We start from the raw sequence: 25000 nt of genomic DNA, 5'->3' as shown, positions 1-25000 counted from the left end.
TTGCAATGTGTTATGAAGTGTGTTACTGTGTTGCAACACGTCATGAACTAGCCCTGGCTGTGGTGTGTTGCTGTGTTGCAATGTGTCATCAACTGTGTGTTGCTGTGTTGCACCTAGTCATAAACTAGCCCTAGTCATGGTGTGTTGTTGTGTTGCAATGTGTCACGAACTGTGTGTTGCTGTGTTGCAACATGTCATGAACTAGCCATAGCCATGGTGTGTTGCTCTGTTGCAATGTGTCATGAAGTGTGTTGCTGTGCTGCAATGGGTTTTGAGCTAGCCCTAGCCACAGTGTGTTGCTGTGTTGTAATGTGCCATGAACTAGCCCTGGCTGTGGTTTGTTGATGTGTTGCTATGTGTCACAAACTGTGTGTTGCTGTGTTGCAACATGTCATGAACTAGCTCTATCTGTGGTGTGTTGCTGTGTTGCAATGTGTCATGAAGCGTGTTGCCGTTGAGTGATGACCTAGAGGTAACGCGTCCGCCTAGGAAGCGAGAGAATCTGAGCGCGCTGGTTCGAATCACGGCTCAGCCGCCGATATTTTCTCCCCCTCCACTAGACCTTGGGTGGTGGTCTGGATGAGACGATAAACCGAGGTCCCGTGTGTAGCATGCACTTAGCGCACGTAAAAGAAACCACGGCAACAAAAGGGTTGTTCCTGGCAAAATTCTGTAGAAAAATCCACTGCGATAGGAAAAACAAATAAAACTGCACGCAGGAAAAATTAAAAAAAATGGGTGGTGCTGTAGTGTAGCAACGCGCTCTCCCTGGGGAGAACAGCCTGAATGTCGCACAGAGAAATCTGTTGTGATAAAAAGAAATACAAATACAAATACAAATGAACTAGCCCTGGCTGTGGTGTGTTGTTGTGTTGCAATGTGTCATCAACTGTATGTTGCTGTGTTGCAACATGTCTTGAACTAGCCCTAGCCATGGTGTGTTGCTCTGTTGCAATGTGTCATGAGCTGTGTTGCTGTGTTGAAGTGTGTCATGAAATAGCCCTGGCTGTGGTGTGTTGCTGTGTTGCAATGTGTCATGAACTGTGCGTTGCTGTGTTGCATTGTGTCATGAACCCTGTGTTGCTATTTTTGCAACGTGTCATAACTAGCCCTAGCAGCAGTGTGTTGCAGCGTGTCATGTACTAGCCTTATCCATGGCTTGTTGCTGTATTGCACAGTCGGTGCTCAACGCCTCCACACTGCAGAGGAAGCGGTTCCAGACCATCGTGCAGTCACAGCACAACCTGTGCCTCGTCCGTCTAGACAAGTGGGCCGGCCTGGGCGCTGTCAGGTCTGTTCTGCCGTTTCTTCCTTGTCCCTCTGTCTGTCAGTGTGTGTGTTGTTGTAAACAGCAAGATATGATGCATGTTTAGAGAGTTGTGTAGATTGTAGATTTTATTTTGGTGTTTTTGAAACTTTGTTACATTTTGTGTGTGTGTGTGTGTGTGTGTAGTGTGCATTGTATGATATAGCGTGTGTGTTTGCATTGTTTTGTACAATTTGTATGTATTGTGTTGTGTTCATGGTATGATAGTGTGTGTTGTGTGTGCTTGAAAAAGTATGGTGTGTGTGTGTATGTTTATGTTATGTAGCACCATTGGAATGGTGTGACTGCTTGCAGCTACATCCCAGACATGTTTGTGGACAAGGTGTGTGCATTTTGTAGCATTGTGTGACTGGTTACAGCTACATGTTTGTGACAAGGTGCGTGTGCACTATGTAGCATTGTGTGACTGGTTACAGCTACATCCCAAGGTGTGTGTACTATGTAGCTTTGTGTGACTGGTTACAGCTACATGTTTGTGGACAAGGTGTATGCACTATGTAGCATTATGTGACTGGTTACAGCTACATGTTTGTGGACAAGGTGTGTGCACTATGTAGCATTGTGTGACTGGTTACAGCTACATGTGTGTGGACAAGGTGTGTGCACTATGTAGCATTGTGTGACTGGTTACAGCTACATGTGTGTGGACAAGGTGTGTGCACTATGTAGCATTGTTTGTCTGGTTACAGCTACATGATTGTGGACAAGGTGTGTGCACTATGTAGCATTGTGTGACTCATTGTGTAGCATTGTGTGACTCATTGTGTAGCATTGTGTGACTGTTTACAGCTACATGTTTGTGGACAAGGTGTGTGCACTATGTAGCATTGTTTGTCTGGTTACAGCTACATGATTGTGGACAAGGTGTCTGCACTATGTAACATTGTGTGACTGGTTACAGCTACATCCCAAGGTGTGTGCACTATGTAGCATTGTGTGACTGGTTACGACTACATCCCAAGGTGTGTGCACTATGTAGCATTGCGTGACTGGTTACAACTACACCCTAAGGTGTGTGCACTATTTTGTTTGTATGACTGGTTACAGCTGTATGTGTGTGGACAAGGTGTGTGCACTATGTAGCATTGTGTGACTCATTGTGTAGCATTGTGTGACTGTTTACAGCTACATGTGTGTGGACAAGGTGTGTGCACTATGTAGCATTGTGTGACTGGTTACAGCTACATGTTTGTGGACAAGGTGTATGCACTATGTAGCATTGTGTGACTGGTTACAGCTACATGTTTGTGGACAAGGTGTGTGCACTATGTAGCATTGTGTGACTGGTTACAGCTACATATTTGTGGACAAGGTGTGTGCACTATGTAGCATTGTTTGTCTGGTTACAGCTACATGTTTTGTGGATAAGGTGTGTGCATTATGTAGCTTTGTGTGACTGGTTACAGTTACATCCCAAGGTGTGTGTGCATTATGTAGCATTGTGTGTCTGGTTACAGCCACATCCCAAGCTGTGTGCACTATGTAGCATTGTGTGACTGGTTACAGCTACGTCCCGGACATGTTTGTGGACAAGGAGGAGTTGGGGGAGAAAGACTTGGTCACTGTCAATAACTTCAATGCTGAGGTCGTGCACCAGCTTAAAGCCAAGGACGCTGCTTTCTCCATGGGTGCGTCAGTTTGTCTGTCTGTCTGTCTGTCTGTCCAAACAGATGATACGTGGGTATTCTCCATGGGTGCGTCTGTCTGTCCATCTGTCCAAACAGATAATACATGTGTATTGTCAGTGGGCATATCTGCCTGTCTGTCTGTCCAAACATAATACATGTGTATTTGCAATGGGTGTGTCTGTCTGTCTGTCAGTCCAAACAGATAATGCATGTGTATTCTATAAAACCTGTGTAACAGCTGTGTAATTCATCATGGGTACATTGTCTGTTCATCTACACAGACAGAATAAAAGCTATGCAACAGCTCTAGAGCTGTGTTATTTTCCAGTAGAACTGGAATCTCTGCACACAGAGAATAAAACCTGTGGAAACAGCAGTGAAAGTGTCATGCAAAGCAAAATGTGTCAGGAGGAGGTGCTCAAGGAGAGTAAGACATGTGCTACAGCCACACTGGTCAGGTGCTACAGAGATGAAATAATCAAAGAAATCAAATACTTGAAGAACTCTGTGATAGTCAGGTGCCAGAGAAGAAATGTACAAAGTATCAAATAACAGGGAGAAAAAAAAACCCCACTTTTACTGATCTCCATATCTGTGAAAGTCTGGGTGATTGAATGCATGGCAAACACCTGATCACCTGTTCAACATGTGTAAACCATAGACATGCTGTTGACTTAGGTCACAATGTGTGTGTGTGTGTGTGTGTGTGTGTGTGTGTGTGTGTACAGGCCAGACAGAGGAGGGCAGGGTGTGTGTCAAGTTCGGACTGATCACCCGGGACACGGACGTGGAGGAGCTGGTTCAGCTGGTGCAGAGCACGGGGAGGGAGGTGGAGGAGTCCTCCAAGGTGGGTCACGCCCTGACCCACATCATTACATGACACCACACTGATCCACATCATCACACCACATCACACTAATCCACATCAGTACACCACATCAGTGACCCACGTCATTACACCACATCACACTATGACTAATCCACGTCATTACACCACATCACACATCTTTACACAACATCACACTGATCCACATCATCACACCAAATCACACTGACCAACATCATCGCAGCACATCACACTGACCCACATCATTATGCCACATCACTGACCCACGTCATTACACCACATCACACTATGACTAATCCATGTTATTACACCATATCACACATCATTACACCACTTCACACTGATCCACATTACACCAAATCACACTGACCCACATTATCGCACAACATCACACTGATCCACATTGTTACACCACATCACACTGATACACATTGTTCACACTGATCCACATCTGTGCACCACATCACACATCATTACACCACAGCACTGATACACATCATTACCCCACATCACACTGATCCACATTATGTCAGACATGACACGTGTGTGATGAAGACCTGTTTTCTTGATGTCAGAGATGACCCATGTGTGATGAAGACCTGTTTTTCCTGATGTCACATATGACACATGTTTGATGAAGACATGTTTTTCTGATGTCAGACATGACCCATGTGTGATGAAGACCTGTTTTCCTGATGTCAGACATGACCCATGTGTGATGAAGACCTGTTTTCCTGATGTCAGACATGACACATGTGTGATGAAGACATGTTTTTCTGATGTCAGATGTGACCCATGTGTGATGAAGACGTGTTTCCCTGATGTCAGATGTGATGAAGACCTGTTTTCCCTGATGTCAGACATGACCCATGTGTGATGAAGACCTGTTTTTTTCTGATGTCAGACATGACCTATGTGTGATGAAGACATGTTTCCCTGATGTCAGATGTGATGAAGACCTGTTTTCCCTGATGTCAGACATGACCCATGTGTGATGAAGACCTGTTTTCCCTGATGTCAGACATGACCCATGTGTGATGAAGACCTGTTTTTTTCTGATGTCAGACATGACCTATGTGTGATGAAGACATGTTTTCCCTGATATCATAAATGACCCATGTTATGTAATCACAGCCCTGTTGTGACATGTTCCATGTGGAGACAAAAATAATGAAACACCTCCACCGTAGGATAGGACATAACGTGTGTGTGTGTGTGTGTGTGTGTGTGTGTGTCCGAGATACCAAGATATTATGGTGATGGTTGTGATGATGGAGGTGATAATGATGATGATTGTGATGGTGATGATGATGATGATGATGATGATGTGTGGCACAGTTCCTGGAGTCGATGTCAGAACTGATCAGGAAAGGCATTGAGGAGGCCAACCAGGAACTGCAGAAAGAGCACCACAACAAGCTGGCACAGGAAGTATGTATGGCTGCTTTACCTTGATCATGCAGCATACATTGGTCATACTGCAGACATTGATCATATGACATCGATCATGCAGCAGATTTTAATCATGCATCATACATTAATCACACAGCAAACATTGATCACACAGCCTACATTGATAATACAACTGACATTGTTTGTATAGCAGGCATTGATCATTCAGCATTGGCTATACAACAGACATTGATCATACGACATTGAACGTACAGCATACATTGACCATACAGTAGGTATTGATCATACTGCAGACCATCACACTGCAGACATTGATCACACTGCATGCACTGATCATATGGCAGACATTGATCATACAGCAGACATTGATAACACAGCCTACATTGCTCATGCAGCAGACATTGATCATACAGCAGACATTGATCACACAGCCTACATTGATCACACAGCAGACATTGATCATGCAGCAGACAATGATCACACAGCATACTCTGATCATTCAGCATTGATCATATGGTTGACACATAACATATGGCAGACATTGATCATACACCAGACATTGATCAATGGTGGTTATGATGATGGTGATGACAATGGTAACATTGATGATGATGATGATGTTGGCGATGATGTGTGCAGGGTGTACTGAGACAGATCCCCATGGTGAGCTCTGTCCTCAACTGGCTCTCCCCCATCAAGGAGGACACCAAAGGTCGCAGCTTCAACCTGACCTCTGGAAAGATCTCCTGCACACAGGACACTTACAAGCTGCATGTACAGGTGGGCTGTTTTAGTGTACTGCACGTACAGGTAGGCTGTTCTAATGTATTGTAGTACATGTACGGGTGGGCTGTTTAATGTACTGTGCTACATGTACAGGTGGGCTGTTTTAATGTACTGCATGCACAGGTGGGGAGTTGTACTGTACTGTACTACATGTAGAAATGGGGAGTTTTAATGAACTGTACTTCATGTACATATGGGGTGTTTTACTACTGCATGTACAGGTGGGCTGTTTTAATGTATTGTACTACATGTACAGGTGAGGTGTTTTAATGTTAAGTATTATTGTGCTACCTGTACAAGTGAGGTGTTTTAATGTATTGTACTGGATGTATAGGTGGGGTGTTTTAATGTATTGCACTGCATGTACAGGTGGGGTGTTTTAATGTATTGCACTGCATGTACAGGTGGGGTGTTTTTATGTATTGCACTGCATGTACAGGTGGAGTGTTTTAATCTATTGCACTGCATGTACAGGTGGGGTGTTTTAATGTATTGCACTGCATGTACAGGTGGGGTGTTTTAATGTATTGCACCGCATGTACAGGTGGGGTGTTTTCGTGTAAAGTATTATTGTGCTACATGTATAAGTGAGGTGTTTTAATGTATTGTACTGCATGTATAGGTAGGGTGTTTTAATGTATTGCATTGCATGTACAGGTGGGGTGTTTTAATGTATTGCACTGCATGTATAGGTGGGGTGTTTTAATGTATTGCACTGCATGTACGGGTGGGGTGTTTTAATGTATTGCACTGCATGTACAGGTGGGGTGTTTTCATGTAAAGTATTATTGTGCTACCTGTACAGGTGGGCGTTTTGATGTATTTTATTGCATGTACAGATGTGTTGTCAGCTATGCTATGTTGTCAGTCGTTGTTGTAGACAGTAATTTATTTATGGTGTGTGTTGTCATCTGTGCTATGTTGTCAGTCATTATTGTAGACACAATGATGGTGTGCGTTGCCAGTTATGCTATGTTGTCAGTCATTGTTATAGACAATTTTTTTTTATAGTGTGTGTTGTCAGCTATGCAATGTTGTCAGTCATTGTTGTAGACACAGTGATGGTGTGTGTTGGTAGGTATGCTATGTTGTCAGTCATTGTGGATGATGATTTTGTTTGTTGTCAGCTCTGCTATTTTGTCAGTCGTTGTTGTAGACACAGTGATGGTGTGTATTGTCAGCTATGCTATGTTGTCAGTCTTTGTTGTAGACACAGTGATGGTGTGTGTTGTCAGCTATGCTATGTTGTCAGTCATTGTTGTAGACACAGCGATGGTGTGTGTTGTCAGCTATGCTATGTTGTCAGTCATTGTTCTAGACACAGTGATGGTGTGTGTTGTCAGCTATGCTATGTTGTCAGTCATTGTTCTAGACACAGCGATGGTGTGTGTTGTCAGCTATGCTATATTGTCAGTCATTGTTCTAGACACAGCGATGGTGTGTGTTGTCAGCTATGCTATATTGTCAGTCATTGTTCTAGACACAGTGATGGTGTGTGTTGTCAGCTATGCTATATTGTCAGTCATTGTTCTAGACACAGTGATGGTGTGTGTTGTCAGCTATGCTATATTGTCAGTCATTGTTCTAGACACAGTGATGGTGTGTGTTGTCAGCTATGCTGTATTGTCAGTCATTGTTCTAGACACAGCGATGGTGTGTGTTGTCAGCTATGCTATATTGTCAGTCATTGTTCTAGACACAGTGATGGTGTGTGTTGTCAGCTATGCTATATTGTCAGTCATTGTTCTAGACACAGTGATGGTGTGTGTTGTCAGCTATGCTATGTTGTCAGTCATTGTTCTAGACACAGTGATGGTGTGTGTTGTCAGCTATGCTATGTTGTCAGTCATTGTTCTAGACACAGCGATGGTGTGTGTTGTCAGCTATGCTATGTTGTCAGTCATTGTTCTAGACACAGTGATGGTGTGTGTTGTCAGCTATGCTGTGTTGTCCGTCGCTGTTGTAGACACAGTGGTGTGTATGTTGCCAGCTGTGCTATGTTTTTAGTCATTGTTATAGATGATAATTTTTTTATGGTGTGTGTTGTCAGCAATGCTGTGTTGTCACTTTGTTGTGTACTGGATACAGTGATGGTATGTATTGTCAGCTATGCCATGTTGTCAGTCATTGTTGTAGACACAGTGATGGTGTGTGTTGCCAGCTATGATATGTTGCCAGTCGTTGTTCAGAGATGCTAAGTGTTGTGATTTCACCGTATTTTGTTACGCTCGATGACAGTTTGTTCTGATGTTACGCCAATGCCAAAATTGTTCTGACTAACAGATACTTTCCTGTCACCTAGACACTCTAGACCTATCGATCACGAGGCCAGGGCAGTCACTACTAACTTTAGTCTCACGTGATGATGCTTAGTCAGTCGCGTGTGTGTTAACATTGAAACAGCATTGAGTTGACCAATCAGCTTAACCGTTTGCCCGAACAAGAGAGAACTTGGCTAAATCAAGTTGTGTCTCGGTCAAACAGAGGCTGTGCCTTGTGGATTAAGCTATGGAGTGTTTGTACGCCTTGAAGATAAAATGTACTTTTGCTGATGTGGCTTGGAGTCCGAGTGTTCCTACCAAATTCAAAATGTTCCTACCAAATTTCCTGATTGTTCCTACAAACACCTGACAGGGGTTGGCATCTCTGGTTGTGGTTGTCACAGTGATGGTGTGTGTTGGCAGGTACAGGAAGATGGTGGGGCCCCCACACACGCCCCCAGCATGCCCCCCCAGCAGGGAGAGGGTGAGGGTGAGGAGGGGCAGAGCAGCACAACAGCAGGTCAGGTGAAGGCCCAGCTGGTCAGTCAGACCCCTCCCTCGTCCCCCGCCACCACCACCCCCCCTGTGGCCCCCATTGTCGGGCCCGGGGTCATCAGTCGGGGCAAGTCTGCTGGGGATAGTGCAGGGTGAGTGTGTGGAATGGTCCTGTCTTCTCGCTGGGTGAGAGTGTGAGTGAGAGAGAGAGAGAGAGAGAGTGTGTGTGTGTGTGTGTGTGTGTGTGTGTGTGATGGTCCTGTCTTCTTACAGGGTGTGAGAAAGAGTGTGTGTGTGTGTATGTGTGTGTGTGTGTGTGAGTGTGTGTGTGTGTGAAATGGTCCTTACTTCTCTCAGGGTGAGAGTGTGTATGTGTGTGTGTGTGAGAGCGTGTGTGAGTGTGTGTGTGAAATGGTCCTCACTTCTCTCAGGGTGAGAGAGAGGTGTGTGTGTGTGTGTGTGTGTGTGTGTGTGTGTGTGTGAAATGGCCCTCTCTTCTCTCAGGGTGAGAGTGTGAGTGTGTGTGTATGTGTGTGTGTGTGTGTGTGTGTGTGTGTGTGTGTGTGTGTGTGTGTGTGTGTGTGTGTGTGTGAGAAATGGTCCTCTGTACTCCCAGGGTGAGAGTGTAAGTGTGTGTGTGTGTGTGTGTGTGTGTGTGTGATGGTCATCTCTCCTCTTAGTGTGTGTTTGTGTGTGTGTGTGTGTGTGTGCGTGTGCATGTGAAATGGTCCTCTCTTCTCCCAGGGTGAGAGTGTGAGTGTGTGCACGTGTGTGTGTGTGTGTGTGTGTGTGCGTGCGTGTATGTACATGTGTGTGTGTGTGTGTGTGAAATGGTCCTCTTTTCTCTTAGGGTGAGTGTGTGTATGTGTGTGTGCATCAAAGTCAAAATGATTTGATTTGTTACTAATGTTAGCCCTTTGACCCATACAAATGGAGTTCACATACATGAAGGTACTGAATAACATAAATCAATACATACATCCCTGGATGCTTCTTTCCTTACGGAATATGCCTTGTACACAAATTTACCAAGTCTAAAAAAATACTTCCTTGCTTTTATTGCTTTTACTAGTCAGGAACAGTGCTAGCTTGAATAAAAGAGGATGTCTGTGATATTTAACAGATATGAGTTCAAGCGTTTATCAGTGTATTTCGGATGTGCCAACAAAAAAAGCAATTCTGTTTACAGAATATCTGGACAAAAAAGGCAGGTGACATTTCTACGACAAAATGAAAGCATGTGTTTTATGTCCAGTGCAATTTATGCTCTGTGTTCCATGAATATCATGGATTATTTGATTTTATTTGTTTCCGGCAGTAATCATTGAAAGAGCAATTCACTGATGTCCAACGCCATGCCCCTTTCTACTCCCCCGTACTGGCATTCAGCCTGTCATCTTACATTTTATTTTCTTGCAGTCCGTTTCAAGCCCAGTTCAGTTTTTCATTTTGAGCCCATGTCAGTTTTTCAACTGCAGGTGTAGAGACCAGATGGTCAGTTATATTGGTACAGAACAAACTTGTGTGCTAAGTACATTTTATTTGAAAACACCACACACACACACACACACACACACACACACAGGAGAGGCCCCCAGAACCTCTTAAAAATTACTAATTTCGGTTTTTTTGGGGGGTTTTTGGCCAAGGGGCTTAGACCTCTCAGAGCCCCCAACAAGGCTTGCCCCTGCACCCCACCAGGGGCCTGCCGTAGGCCTTTGGGTCCCGGCCGATTTCAGAGGAAACTCGCCTGGATAATTCCCCAGCCTGTAGTTCTTTTTTTTGTTTTTTTTTTTGTATATATATAATCCAGACACATACAACTAACAGTTCAGAGTCTGTTTATGTTCGTTGAACACTGGTGACATTGAACTAAACTCTAATAAAGCAAAAATCGGAATAGATGCAGGACATCAGTGGACGTGTTGTAGGCACTATGGCAACACTTTGTGCAGGATGTCATCTAACATTTCATAGGCACTGAATGGGTTGAAAACATTATTTTGTGTTTTCTTTATTGAATAGGCAGTCAGCTGTAAGTTGTCAGAGTGTCAACATGTTTACCAGTAAGTTTTTAATTTTTATGTGACATTATGTTTTTTTCAGTGCACAATCGGCCCAGACAACCACCACCACAGCAGCTAGTTAACCAGGACCAACAGTGGATCTCTGTGTGTCTGTGTGTGTATGTGTGTGTATGCAAGTATTGTTACTTGGTTCCACATTCCTGTATCCTTACGGTGGGCATGAAATCCGCTTCTTGGGGGGACACTGTCCTTGGACCCCTACAACTTTGACGTTCTTGTCGGACACTACACCTGTGACGTCACCTGTAAGACATCTACACTCGTGGCGCCACCTGTCAGACATCTACACCTGTGACGTCACCTGTCAGACATCTACACCTTGACATCACCTGTTAGACACAACACCTGTAATGTCACCTGTCAGACATCTACACCTTGACATCACCTGTTAGACACAACACCTGTAATGTCACCTGTCAGACATCTACACCTTGAAATCACCTGTTAGACACTACACCTGTAATGTCACCTGTCAGACATCTACACCTTGACATCACCTGTTAGACACTACACCTGTAATGTCACCTGTAAGACATCTACACCTTGAAATCACCTGTTAGACACAACACCTGTAATGTCACCTGTCAGACATCTACACCTTGACATCACCTGTTAGACACTACACCTGTTATGTCACCTGTAAGACATCTACACCTTGACATCACCTGTTAGACACTACACCTGTAATGTCACCTGTAGGACGTCTACACCTATGACGTCACTTGTCAGACACTACACCTGTGATGTTACCTGTCAGACACCTAAACCTGTGACATCACCTTCAGACACTACACCTGTAACATCACCTGTCAGACACTACACAGGTGATGTCACCTGTCAAACACCTACACCTGTGATGTCACCTGTCAGACACTTCACTTGTGACATCACTTGTCAGACACTACAGCTGGGACATCATTTGTCAGACACTGCATCTGTGATGTCACCTGTCAGACACAGCACATTCAGACACTACACCTGTGACATCACTTGTCAAACACCTACAGATGGGACATCATTTGTGAGACACTGCATCTGTGATGTCACCTGTCAGACACTATACCTGTGACATCACCTGTTAGAAGCATACACCTGTGAAGCCACCTGTCAGACACAGACACCTGCGACATCACCTGTTGGAGGAAGTCCAACACTGACCACTGTTCATCTGTCCCCCATTGCAGTGCAATAGTGCAGGTCTAGCGGCCTTGGTGTTGTGTGTGTGGGGGGGAGACGCGGATGGTAAGGTGATGTGTTGTGCTGTACGGGGAGTGGGGGGGTGGGGGGGGAGGTGGGGGTGCGTGCTGTGTGGGGGTTGTCTCAGGATCCCTTTACTGTGGCCTTGCACCACCAGTACTTCATTCCATGTTCCTGGAAGGGTGGGGAGGGAGGTGGGGAGGTTGTGGTGGGGCTGACAGGCATACCTCATCATCTGCTGTTTCCATGCACCATGGGGCCTGTCCATACAGCTGTGTCAGTCATACACCATTATGCTCACCTGTCTTACTGGTGTCATTCGCCTGTTGTCTTCATCATAGACCATCATGCTCAAACACAGTTCTTCTTCCCAGTGATTATGTTAATGCACATGAGCATGCATAAGGACACACACTTTTGTAAGTTGGGTTTCTTGGATTTTTTCCCCCTTCCATTTGATATCCTTCTTATTTGGTGTGCCAGATTCCTATCAAAAGAAGAAAAAAAAAAGGCTGAAAATATTCTGCTATAAATAGCCTACAACATGTGTGACAGGCCATCCTCAGAAACATGGCCATGTCTGTTCTGTTGGAATGGAGCGTCCCCAGAAACATGGCCATGTCTGTTCTGTTGGAATGGAACGTCCCCAGAAACGTGGCCATGTCTGTTCTGTCGGAAATGAATGTCCCCAGAAACATGGCCATGTCTGTTCTGTCGGAATGGAACGTCCCCAGAAACAGGGCCATGTCTGTTCTTTCGGAATGGAACATCCCCAGAAACATGGCCATGTCTGTTCTGTCGGAATGGAATGTCCCCAGAAACATGGCCATGTCTGTTCTGTTGGAATGGAACGTCCCCAGAAATATGGCCATGTCTGTTCTGTTGGAACGGATGTCATCATGGCCATGTCCTGTCTGAATGGATGTCACCATGGCCATGTCTGTTCTGTTGGAATGGATGTCATCATGGCCATGTCTGTTCTGTTGGAATGGATGTCATCATGGCCATGTCTGTTCTGTTGGAACGGATGTCATCATGGCCATGTCTGTTCTGTTGGAATAGATGTCATCATGGCCATGTCTGTTCTGTTTGAATGGGACTTCCTCACAGACATGGCCTTGTCAGTTCTGTTGAAATGGGCCACCAGTTCATATCTCTGTGTTGGTGCACACAGATGGAGGATGTTCTTCACATCTCTGTGTTGGTGTTCACAGTTGGAAGATTTTCTTTAACAGCTGATGACTTGGTGTAGGCTTGGTGTGGATGACATCAGATGTCATGGTTGAAATCACATGTCGATCTCTACAATCCCTGCATTACAAGACAGGCTGAAACATCCAGTTAACTTTGTGACAATTGTTGTTGGACTGAAGTCAACCCCAAATACACTTGTGCACAACTTCAGGAAGATGACCGCTGGTTCCACATTTTCTGAGTGCAATTGTTCTAGTTCTGCTCTCTCATCTATCTTTCCTTCCTATCTCTCTCTCTCTCTCTCTCTCTCTCTTCCATACATGCTTGCATAATAAATGTATGTGTTAAAATGTAAATAGTGTGGTGTATTGTTGTTTCATTTGCATTGGCATTGGCAGCACACTTTTGTTTAATTAAAATTAAAAAAAGACAGAAACCCAGAGTTTTTATGTGTATGCTGTACCTGGAACAAAAACAGCAACTTCTACTGTTTTCATGTTAGAGGTGTGTGATGAATTGACACAGGATTTACATGTTGCATGTTAGTGCAGGACTCCATGCTCCTCCCTACCTGTAGTGCAGGACTCCATGCTCCTCCCTACCTGTAGTGCAGGACTCTGTGCTCCTCCCTACCTGTAGTGCAGGACTCCATGCTCCTCCCTACCTGTAGTGCAGGACTCCGTGCTCCTCCCTACCTGTAGTGCAGGACTCTGTGCTCCTCCCTACCTGTAGTGCAGGACTCCATGCTCCTCCCTACCTGTAGTGCAGGACTCCGTGCTCCTGCCTACCTGTAGTGCAAGACTCTGTGCTCCTCCCTACCTGTAATGTGGGACTCCATGCTCCTCCCTACCTGTAGTGCAGGACTCTGTGCTCCTCCCTACCTGTAGTGCAGGACTCTGTGCTCCTCCCTACCTGTAGTGCAGGACTCCGTGCTCCTGCCTACCTGCAGTGCAAGACTTTTTGCACCTCCCTACCTGTAGTGCAGGACTCCATGCTTCTCCCTACCTGTAGCGCAAGACTCTGTGCTCCTCCCTACCTGTAGTGCAGGACTCTGTGCTCCTCCCTACCTGTAGTGCAGGACTCTGTGCTCCTCCCTACCTGTAGTGCAGGACTCCATGCTCCTCCCTACCTGTAGTGCAGGACTCTGTGCTCCTCCTACCTGTAGTGCAGGACTCTGTGCTCCTCCCTACCTGTATTCCAGGACTCTGTGCTCCTCCCTACCTGTAGTGCAGGACTCTGTACTCCTCCCTACCTGTAGTGCAGGACTGTGCTCCTCCCTACCTGTAGTGCAAGACTCTGTGCTCCTCCCTACCTGTAGTGCAAGACTCTGTGCTCCTCCCTACCTGTAGTACAGGACTCTGTGCTCCTCCCTACCTGTAGTGCAAGACTCTGTGCTCCTCCCTACCTGTAATGTGGGACTCCATGCTCCTCCCTACCTGTAGTGCAAGACTCTGTGCTCCTCCCTACCTGTAGTGCCGGACTCTGTGCTCCTCCCTACCTGTAGTGCAAGACTCTGTGCTCCTCCCTACCTGTAATGTGGGACTCCATGCTCCTCCCTACCTGTAGTGCAGGACTCTGTGCTCCTCCCTACCTGTAGTGCAGGACTCCGTGCTCCTCCCTACCTGTAGTGCAGGACTCTGTGCTCCTCCCTACCTGTAGTGCAGGACTCTGTGCTCCTCCCTACCTGTAGTGCAGGACTCTGTGCTCCTCCCTACTTGTAGTGCAGGACTCCATGCTCCTCCCTACCTGTAGTGCAGGACTCCATGCTCCTCCCTACCCGTAGTGCAGGACTCCATGCTCCTCCCTACCTGTAGTGCAGGACTCTTTGCTCCTCCCTACCTGTAGTGCAGGACTCCATGCTTCTCCCTACCTGTAGTGCAAGACTCTGTGCTCCTCCCTACCTGTAGTGCAAGACTCCATGCTCCTCCCTACCTGTAGTGCAGGACTCCATGCTTCTCCCTACCTGTAGTGCAGGACTCTGTGCTCCTCCCTACCTGTAGTGCAGGACTCCATGCTCCTCCCTACCTGTAGTGCAGGACTCTGTGATCCTCCCTACCTGTAGTGCAGGACTCCATGCTTCTCCCTACCTGTAGTGCAGGACTCTGTGCTCCTCCCTACCTGTAGTGCAGGACTCCATGCTCCTCCCTACCTGTAGTGCAGGACTCTTTGCTCCTCCCTACCTGTAGTGCAGGACTCCATGCTTCTCCCTACATGTAGTGCAAGACTCTGTGATCCTCCCAACCTGTAGTGCAGGACTCTGTGATCCTCCCTACCTGTAGTGCAGGACTCCATGCTTCTCCCTACATGTAGTGCAAGACTCTGTGATCCTCCCTACCTGTAGTGCAGGACTCCATGCTTCTCCCTACATGTAGTGCAGGACTCTGTGATCCTCCCTACCTGTAGTGCAGGACTCCATGCTCCTCCCTACCATTCAGCTGTTGTCTGCACAATACAGCAGTGCTGTATCTGTCATGTTCTCACTCTTCTCTCACACACACTCATCATGTTACAGGAATGTACAGATAGCATATGGAATAACACTGCCATCAAATAAGATATCCTTTATTCACTGTTGTTAGCAAATTGCCTGTTTATCTGTAGTTACGAAGAAAAAAAATCACTCTGATAAATAGACTTCAAGACTGGATTTGTTCTGTGGTGATGTAATTATTCTCTAGAGGAAAATAACCCAAATATCACTGGGAACGTAGGCATAAAAAAAAAGAAAAAAAAAAGAGGCATCGAAATATGTCTTCATGTAAAACCTTGCCCTATTCTTTGAAACCGGTTTGCAAGAAACTGCAGAGGGATGTCTATTTTTGGAATAATGTGCTGATGTTGACCTTGACATGTATTTGACTGGTCTTTATATGCTGAAGGAATCTCTTCTATGCAATGTTCATGCTGTTTTGGGATAATGCTTGGTTTTTGTTGTTGTTGTTGTTTTTCCTAACATATTAGTTTGCTGAAAGAGTGGGTATGTATTTGGATGTGGATTGGAATTGAAACATTTATTATTCTTGATGTTCCATTTGGTTTCTGTTGTTTCTTTTGAGGTTTGTTTGAAGTACTGGTTTGTGATAACAATGCCTGTGACTATTGCTGTTTGTTACTCTGTGTGTAGTATTTTATGACAGTTTTGTTACTGTACATGTGATAACAATTTTTGTGTGATTTCTTATATTGCTTTTGTTGCTGTTTACATGTTCTCTGAACATTTCACTTCATCCTTAGGTGTTTACATATTTTTTATATACAATATGATGTGGTGTTGTGAAGTGAGGAGCAAAAGGTGCACTCTTCACAGCACAGAGGTGAAATCCACTGAAAAGGAAGCAGACACACTCAACACCATTTGACAGTCACCACGTTGGATTGTAAGCTGGTGATGTTTCCACTGCACAAACCTACAGGGGTGACGGTTGGAAATGTACTTCACAAACTGGAGGGGTGACAGTTGGAAATGCTCCTCACAAACATGACTGTCATGTTCCCTTGGCACTGCTTGTTCCGCATGACCATGTTGTATTGTCATTAGTGGATGGTGGTCATGCACATTTTAATCTCAGTGTTTTAGCTCGCACATTTTTTCTGCACGATTGCAGCACTTTACTTTCCAACCTTGGGCAGCACACTGTGGTCATGAAGGGGTTTCTTTCTCTTTCTTTTGTTCATAACTAATAAGAGACTGTAACCGTCAGTGTGAACTTTGTTTTATTATTGCAGCAGTACTTAACAGTATCTTCTACATTTTTACCACACAGGGAAATTCAAACAATAATGTTGTTTATGGAAGGAATCGTTTAAAGTATCCAAACTTTAGATTCTTTTAAGCTTGTAACCTGCAGGTTGTTGTGGGTATGGTTGTTGAGTGGAAAGTCAGGGTTTGGATAATGCACATGTGTATGCAGGTAACATACATCAGGGTTTGGAAAATGCACGTGTGTATGTAGATGACACACTTAAGGGTGTGGAAAATGCTCATGTGTAGATGACCCTCTTCAAAGTAAAAGAAACGACTGACCTGAAAGTTTGCAGACTGGTCATCAGAAGCACCACTTGTTGAGAAGCATGGCAGATGTAGAGTGTACTGGTGGAAGATTTCCTCCCTTTTCGTTTGTTTTTTTATTAGACATTTTCCTGTATGGGAATATCCTTTTTGTCTTATTTGCTGTCAGTGGTCAGTGTCTGTCAGATCTATGAGAAGAATGTGAGGCAACATGATCCAGTCAGGCCATGTTGCATCTAGCTGTTTGAAGAGGACAGGGTAACGTGCATGTCAGTGACAGTGAATGTCCTTTCATTGGTTCATGCTTTGGGTTCGTTGTTTTGGCGTTTTTTTTTAACTATTTAAAATTTGTTTGAAACAGCACTGCTGTTGGGCAGTTGTGGGTTTGTATTTATTGATGTTTGGTGAACATTACCACAGCCTGTGGTGAGGAAATAGATGGGGGGCTGTCCACGTGGTTAGTTACTTTGTCATGACTGCTTGTTTTGCTGTTAATACTTTGTTTAGCCTCTTGACTTGTACAGTAGAATAGATGATGGGACACTTAGAACCCATCCACCTCTCAAACACACATGGTGGCCTGCCAAAATAACTAGGTGAAAAACTGGTGCTGCAGGTAAAATTATTCCCAGAACCTTTTTTTGGCAAATGTCAGTTTACTGCATTTGTGATGATTTTTGTAAAACCTTTCTTTACTTTAACAAAGGAGAAAGAAACAAACAAAATATTTGTATAAAGAAAAGAAAAGTCATGAAAAGGAAGAAAAGAGCCAGCGATAGACAAAGCGTGGGTCTGGCATACTTTTTTTTTTTTTTTAAACCTGGCACAACAAAGTTTTGGACCAGACTTTTTTTTTTCTTAAAGATACAACAGACAACTATAAGAAATGTGTGTTCATGGCAAAACTTTAAGAAAAAGAAAAAAAGAAAGAAAGGTAATATGAAAGTGGTGGGCTGAGGATATGCACACTCATACCTATTGTTAAAAAAAAAAAAAAGCATGGTCTTTGAGTGCTATCCATGTTCTGAAAAAAAAAAAATTTCACATGATTCCAACCTTACAGTCGCACATTTGTTTCACTCATTCTGACTTCTTACTCATACCCTTAATCTTTTTTCTACAAAATAACATGTGATGAATATTGTATACGATGTTTTCTGTGTTTGTTGTTGTTGTTTTCTGACCAGCTCTACAAAATCGTGATCAAACTGAAAAGACAAGGTCACTAAGCATAGATCTTAATGAAAAGAAAAGTGACTTTGTGCCATCTTGGGTGGTAAACTAACAGTTGAACAGCAAACAGCCTTCAGTTTGTTGAGCTAGACAGAGGCCCACAGCTTCAGACCGTTGCTGCCCAGTTCTTCTGTGAGTATGGAAATGAAAGAGAGCAAACAAAGAGAAATTTTGTTTGTGAAATGGTCTGCACTTCTGTGAGCTGGCAGTCTGGTAATGAATACTCTGAGCAGCTGTCAAAGCAGCAGACATCATGAAATGAACAGTCATTTACAGTGTTGTATCAAATACTGGGATACTGTCATATAATTCAGCAGTGGTCATTTAGTTTTGTCTTTGTTTTGTGTGTGTGTGTGTGTCTGTTTTGTTTTTGTTTTTTTGTCAAAAAATCTCAAAACTGTGTTTCTTTGGGATGTATTTTTGTTACACTGAGTTGAATTATGTAACATGCAATTTGTTTTTCATGGATAATGAATGGAAAAGTGCCATGGTTGACATATCTTTGCCTTATAAAACCTGAACCACAACATGGTGGTGACCAGCATCAAAAAATGGAATGAAATCCCTATTGTTACTCAGAAATGTGAAATGTGGTACGGAGTTAGTGTCAATACAACATATAGTGAACTGTCAGTACACAAGTCTGTCTACAGTGGGCTGGCATTTTTGTTTGTATTTCTAGACTAGATGGAGAGATGGAACATCAGGTTTTTGTATGAACCATTCCCCAATATGCACACAATCTTGTTTTCCACTGAGTCAGTAATGTACTTGTTGGATTTATTAACACTGATTGATTAAAATTGCTGAATCATTAACTTTTGTGTGTAAAACAGAATCAGTAGCATGCCACACCACCTCACAAGGTAGTATGGATGTTAATTTACCATTTGAAGATTAGGTTGGTTATTGTTTCTTGTTGTTTTTTCGGTTTAAAGTAAAATCATAATTCCAAACAAACCTGACTGAAATTTTTTTTTTCCTGGATCAGTATTGCTGTTTTCGTCAGTGCAGCAGGCCATTCATGCAAGGGGCATAAGCTAGCACTCCAAATACAGTGCCTTTCATGCATTCCTGACAGGATAGTTTTTGTTGTTTGTTTTTTAACATGTTTTTAGATTTAATGATTAAAAACCAGTTTGAACATTGCATCATAGATTTCCTAATTCAAGCAGTGCAGGACAGTTAGATGTCAACATCACAGATCTGTATTTCCTATTTCCCACTTCATTCACTGTTACAGTTACAAGTCAGCTCACAGATCTGTATTTCCTATTTCCAACTTCATTCACTGTTACAGTTACAAGTCAGCTCACAGATCTGTATGGCCCAGTTCATTCACTGCCCAGACATGTCAGCATCACAGATCTATATTTTCCAATTCAGTTACAGTTTCAGTTACAAGTCAACATTGTAGATCTATATTTCCCACCTCATTCACTGCTACAGTTACAAGTCAACACAGTTTATGGATTTTCCACTTTATTCACTATTATAAGTCAACACAATTTATAGATTTCCCACTTCCTTCACTGATACAGAGACAAGTCAACATAGTTTAGATTTCCCACTTCTTTCACTGCTACAGAGACAAGTCAATACAGTTTAGATTTCCCACTCTGTTCACTGGTAAAGTGACAAGTCAACACAATATAGATGTACCACTTGGTTCACTTCTGCAGTTAATAGTCAACACAATGTTGGGCTGAGGAAGGAACTAGTGGTTTGAACCTTTTTGTATAATTTTCAGTCAGGGTTTATCATTTAATCCCATACATTACCATCATTTTTACTTCTGGAAAATTGTTTGTTTAGATTTGATTTTCAGGTGGAAATGCTTTTTCTCTTTTTAAACATTTTACTTTCTCCCCTGCTTTTATTTTGTCTTTATTTCATAGTGTAAATGAAGTGTCCTGTCTTGTGTTCAAACACCAAGCTGTCAAAACCTGATCTTTGTCACTGTAGATCCAGCTTCTGAGGAACCTGGTAATTCTCTTCATTTCATGATGGACAACTTTGAGTTTTTTAACTTTAATGAGGTCAGCAACATTTGTTAAACACTTCAAGTAATTTATATGTGTGTGTGTGTGTGTGCGCGCATAGCGAAAACAAAGGGATCTGTGGAAAATGGTCTTGAACTGAGGATTGTTATTTCATCCATCCATATTGATTGATACTGACACTGTTTCTCTCCCTTTCAGCGGACTCAACCTTTCCAACAGTGACATCAGGGAAAGAATCCATTCACCAACCTAGACAAACACATGCCTCCAGCAAATCACTGAAAACACCCAGCCTGAGTTAGTGTCAGGTGAATGTGCATCATGTCAGTTGGGTCCATTCCAGGCCAGAGATTGTCCCTCCCCTGCCCCCCTGCACTTTCTTTCTGTGCCACCCCCCACCCCTTTGTTTCAACATGTGGAAAGGTTGATCTTGGTTTTATAGTCTCTTGGCAAGTTGGTGATTTTAAACCCCAAAAAATCAAAATGAAAATTTTACAATTGTAATAATTATTATGAAAAAGTAAATGATGATATGAAAAAAAGAAGAAGAAAGGTGAAGGACAGACAAAAGAATGGAAAGAAAGGAAAACAGAGAAAGAAAGAAAAATTAACAACACACTGACACTGTTTTCTTTCGTTTTGCTGGTCCTGTAATCCTGGTTTCTGTCGAACAGCTGATCAAAAATAACATATTCTATGCTTTTTTTAAGAAGATATTGTTTTATGGGATTTGATCCTGGTACTGGTATAGTTATTTCTTCAACTTCCCATTCTTTATATTGATCAGTGTGTTTCTAGGTTTTGTTTACAAAACACACCTACTTTTTGACTTGTTTGTCAAGTTGTTGTTTTTTCTGTTTTGTTTTTTTGCTTTCTCACCTACTTTGATTCAGTGACTGGGCAAAATTCAGTATGGACACACAATAGGGAAATTCTGTGCAGTTTTTACTTTCTGCCAAGGCTGAGATGGCAGAAGAGATCAGTCAAGTTCTAAACAACAGGAGTGGTTGATTATTAAAGTGTTGATGCAGAAAATTAATTTATGAATTCTTTACAAAGAATGTGTTTGTTTTTTTTATATTATGGAAATGAAAATTGTCTGAAAATGATGTACTCCCCAAAGTGCATTCTAAAAACGTATAAATAAATGAATAACATGATCGTATGATAAGAGTAACACATGTGAGAAGTGTTAGTAGTTTGTGTAACCATGTCGGTCTGATGTTGACCAGATTTCCTGTGTGAAGGCATGGCCTCTGGTGGTTCTCACTTTCCTGTAAGGTGGCTTTTTACATGGTTTTGTGGGAATTGAACCATTGTTGGGCTAATTAAAAATGGAGTTAATACATTCCCCCGCTTGTGACCTGTTTGTGCAGAGAGGAGTAGGAAGCATGACTGTACATAGTGTGTGTGTGTGTGTTTCAGTTTCTTAAGGAGGGGGTCACTGCAATCGGACAAATCCATAAATCCATTTGACATACCACATTATACCTATAGACATAGTATACCTGTACCTTCAGAAGGCCAAAGCTTTCATTAGGTTCCACATAAGTGACTAATGCACAAAATGAAAGGCCATGGTATTAGGGCTAATTTACTTAGTTGGATAGAAGACTTTATACATAACAGAAACCAGTACGTGTGCATTTCAGATGAGAGACCAGACACATCAAAGGTGACCAGTGGTGTTTTCAGGGAAGTAGTTTGGGGCTAAAATTATTTGTTTACTTTATCAATGATATGCCAGATGTGTTAGTGTTTTGTAGAAGAAATATTTGGCGATGACACAAAGGCTTAGTGTGGAATAAGTGATTGAGAAAAGCAGATCCTGCTCCAATAAAGTATTGACAGAGGTGTGGCAAATTCAGTTTAACAATAATAGATAAATACATGTTGGTAAGGATATCCTCAGCTACACATATATCAATCAGCTCTGATAATCTAGAAGAAATTGAACTAGAAAGGATTTGGGTATAACCTAACTTTTGAACAGCACACTAATGACGTAGTTTCAGTTTCTCAAGGAGGTGTCACTGCATTCGGATGAATCCATGTACTCTGCACCACATCTGCACTGCATCAGTAGCAAAACCAAACATGCTTAGTCAGGCCTTGAGTACATGCATATTGGTGTACCTATCGGAGTGGATTTCTTCTGCAGAAATTTGCCAGAGGACAACACTCTTGTTGCCATGGGACCTTTTTTCAGTGCGCCAAGTGTGTGCTGCATATGGGACCTTTGTTTGTCTCATCTGAATGACAAGACACTCAGTTTTATTTATTTTCCAGTCAAACTTGGGAGAAAGGGCAAGAGCATGCTGGATTCAAACCCAAACCCTCATGGACTCTGCATTGGCAGATCAGTGTTTTAACCACTGTAGAAAAAAAAAAAAAAAAAAAAAAGCAAATATAACAGCAGGCATGATCCAGTTTTGAAATTATAGATGTAATGGGCTACATGCTGATGTGACCACATGTGACCACGACACTTGGTCACATCGACATGACCGCGATGTAATGGTGCCATTGTTTAAATCATTAGTTCGACCAACCCACCTACTTTAGAAAACATATATTGACGAATTAAAACATGCAGATGTGCAGAGAAAAAAATAATTTTACCAAGCAAATTATAGGAATGGGCAGTATGTCCTATGAAGAGAGAATAAGCGTTTTGAAACTTCCAAACCTTGAATATCGCAGGTTAAGGGGTGATATGATCGACACATAAAATTTTGCATTGACATTCATGATAAGAGCACCAAACAAAATTGTTTTACTCCAAATGACATACGCATACCAGGGGACACCCACAAACTAACTAAAACATTCAACAAATCAAACCTTTTTCACTTTTTCTTTTTTTACCAGCAGGGTTGTTGACTTGTGGAACAATCTGCTCAGTCACATCGTCACGACAGGAACAATTAAACATTTATTTGACACTGGAAGGACTGTATATATGACTTCCAAATAAATATCTCGCTCGCCAAAAGTAACTACGCAGTTTCGTATGACCAGTCAAAAATAAAATTGTAATGGCCAGTAAAAAGGCTGGTAAAGCCTGAAAGCCATGACAATGACAACATATGATCGTGACAGAGTAATCAACAATTTCATTGATCGTGGTCACTCCATGGCAAGAAGGAACAGAAAATTAATTGATTGTATGCAAGTCCGTGGCTGAGATATATGTCTGTCGGCTGTTCACAAAATCTCACCGTGCTGTCACAATGATTGGCCGGATACTGCTTCAGGTGACCTCTGACGTAAACACCGTGTTTAACAACAGAAGCAAAGTGGCGTGATTCAAGTTGAAAACAAACCTTGACCTTTTTCCGGAACTTCCCGATAGTTGCACATGCTGGCTGTCATAAACAATAACAAAGTTGTAATAACATGAATCAAACAGCATCATGGCAAAATTATGAAACAACACCTTGCAGTAACTCACTAAATACCACTTACTGCCGTCCGAACGATCAAACGCGAATCAGTTATTGTCTAAAATGGCATGGAAAAGTAGGACACCCCTACACACGGAAGACTTTGTTTGCATGAGTTGCGTTTTATTACGGAGTGAAACTTTTAGCGATTGGTCGTGTGGGGTGGTGTTACATCACGCCGTCAGGTGATACCATCTACAGGTATAAATATGATTGTGCAACATATGTATCAGTCAGTCTTCCCAGCAGAATTGGCGGTGCAGTAGCCAGGACTTTGCCAAAACTGTACGTATGCAGGTAACACAATAACTGTGTGGATCGTATTCAAGCTTTTCAACGAAATTAGGGTGTATGCAGGTAATACAGCACAATAAACACACTGTGTGGAACTTAATCAAGGCTTTCAACAGCACTTGCACCCATTTGACAACGCTTTAGAAGGTGATCGAGGAGAGTGCAGAAGTGTGAGGTGTTTCATCACAATGTCTGGCTGTCGTTTTCATCGTGTATTTCTTTGTTCGCTGGTTGTGTGGGTGGTGGTTCTCTGTGGGGGTGTGGCGGGGCGGAGTGTGACTGGACACAGGCCTTGTCCGCTGTTTCGTTACTATGACGACGTGACGGGGCAGTGTGAACACTGCGGAGACCTGTGTGACCATGCTGAGCTGTGGAGATCCCAGGAACGATGCCACACACTCTGTGCAGGTCAGGTCCATTTCTTCTTCTTCTTCTTCTTCTTCGTCATATCGTTCGCACGCACCCAGTATGCCGCCACTGATCGAGTAATTGGGAATGAGTTTACATGTACAGACACGCAAAGACATTGTACACTTCAGTGACACACGCATATATATTATAAGGCACAGTTCTCTCTCTCTCTCTCTCTCTCTCTCTCTCTCTCTCACTCTCTGTCTCTCACACACACACGTACACACACACACACACACACACACACTCACACACACACACACACACACACACACACTGACACACATTGTTCGTCAGCTGATATTAGGTCATATGACCCTTGGCTTCCGGCCAAGTTTGTCACTGACATGCAAGGAAAGGAAAGGCAAG

At 43.2% G+C, this 25000-nt stretch overlaps 2 protein-coding genes across 2 annotated transcripts in view; both read left to right on the top strand.

Moving 5' to 3' along the window:
- The window catches only part of LOC143292582 (putative pyridoxal-dependent decarboxylase domain-containing protein 2), a 34995-nt gene extending 22872 nt beyond the window's left edge, over nucleotides 1-12123 (top strand). The window contains exons 18-24 of the mRNA XM_076603016.1: nucleotides 1179-1291; nucleotides 2834-2955; nucleotides 3684-3802; nucleotides 5141-5233; nucleotides 5855-5995; nucleotides 8686-8909; nucleotides 10864-12123. Coding sequence (XP_076459131.1) covers nucleotides 1179-1291; nucleotides 2834-2955; nucleotides 3684-3802; nucleotides 5141-5233; nucleotides 5855-5995; nucleotides 8686-8909; nucleotides 10864-10906 — 855 coding nt within the window. The 3' untranslated portion in view covers nucleotides 10907-12123. The remainder of the gene's footprint in view (nucleotides 1-1178; nucleotides 1292-2833; nucleotides 2956-3683; nucleotides 3803-5140; nucleotides 5234-5854; nucleotides 5996-8685; nucleotides 8910-10863) is intronic.
- A 12032-nt stretch (nucleotides 12124-24155) lies between these two features.
- Nucleotides 24156-25000, top strand: part of LOC143292581 (uncharacterized) — a 5590-nt gene continuing 4745 nt past the window's right edge. The window contains exon 1 of the mRNA XM_076603015.1: nucleotides 24156-24628. Within this exon, the coding sequence (XP_076459130.1) occupies nucleotides 24409-24628 (220 nt within the window). The 5' untranslated portion in view covers nucleotides 24156-24408. The remainder of the gene's footprint in view (nucleotides 24629-25000) is intronic.

Source organism: Babylonia areolata, chromosome 18 (genome assembly GCF_041734735.1).
Source record: "Babylonia areolata isolate BAREFJ2019XMU chromosome 18, ASM4173473v1, whole genome shotgun sequence".
In the NCBI taxonomy this organism is placed as follows: Eukaryota; Metazoa; Mollusca; class Gastropoda; order Neogastropoda; family Buccinidae; genus Babylonia; species Babylonia areolata.
Note: the sequence above shows the minus strand (reverse complement) of the source record. Positions and strands in the feature narration are given on the sequence as shown.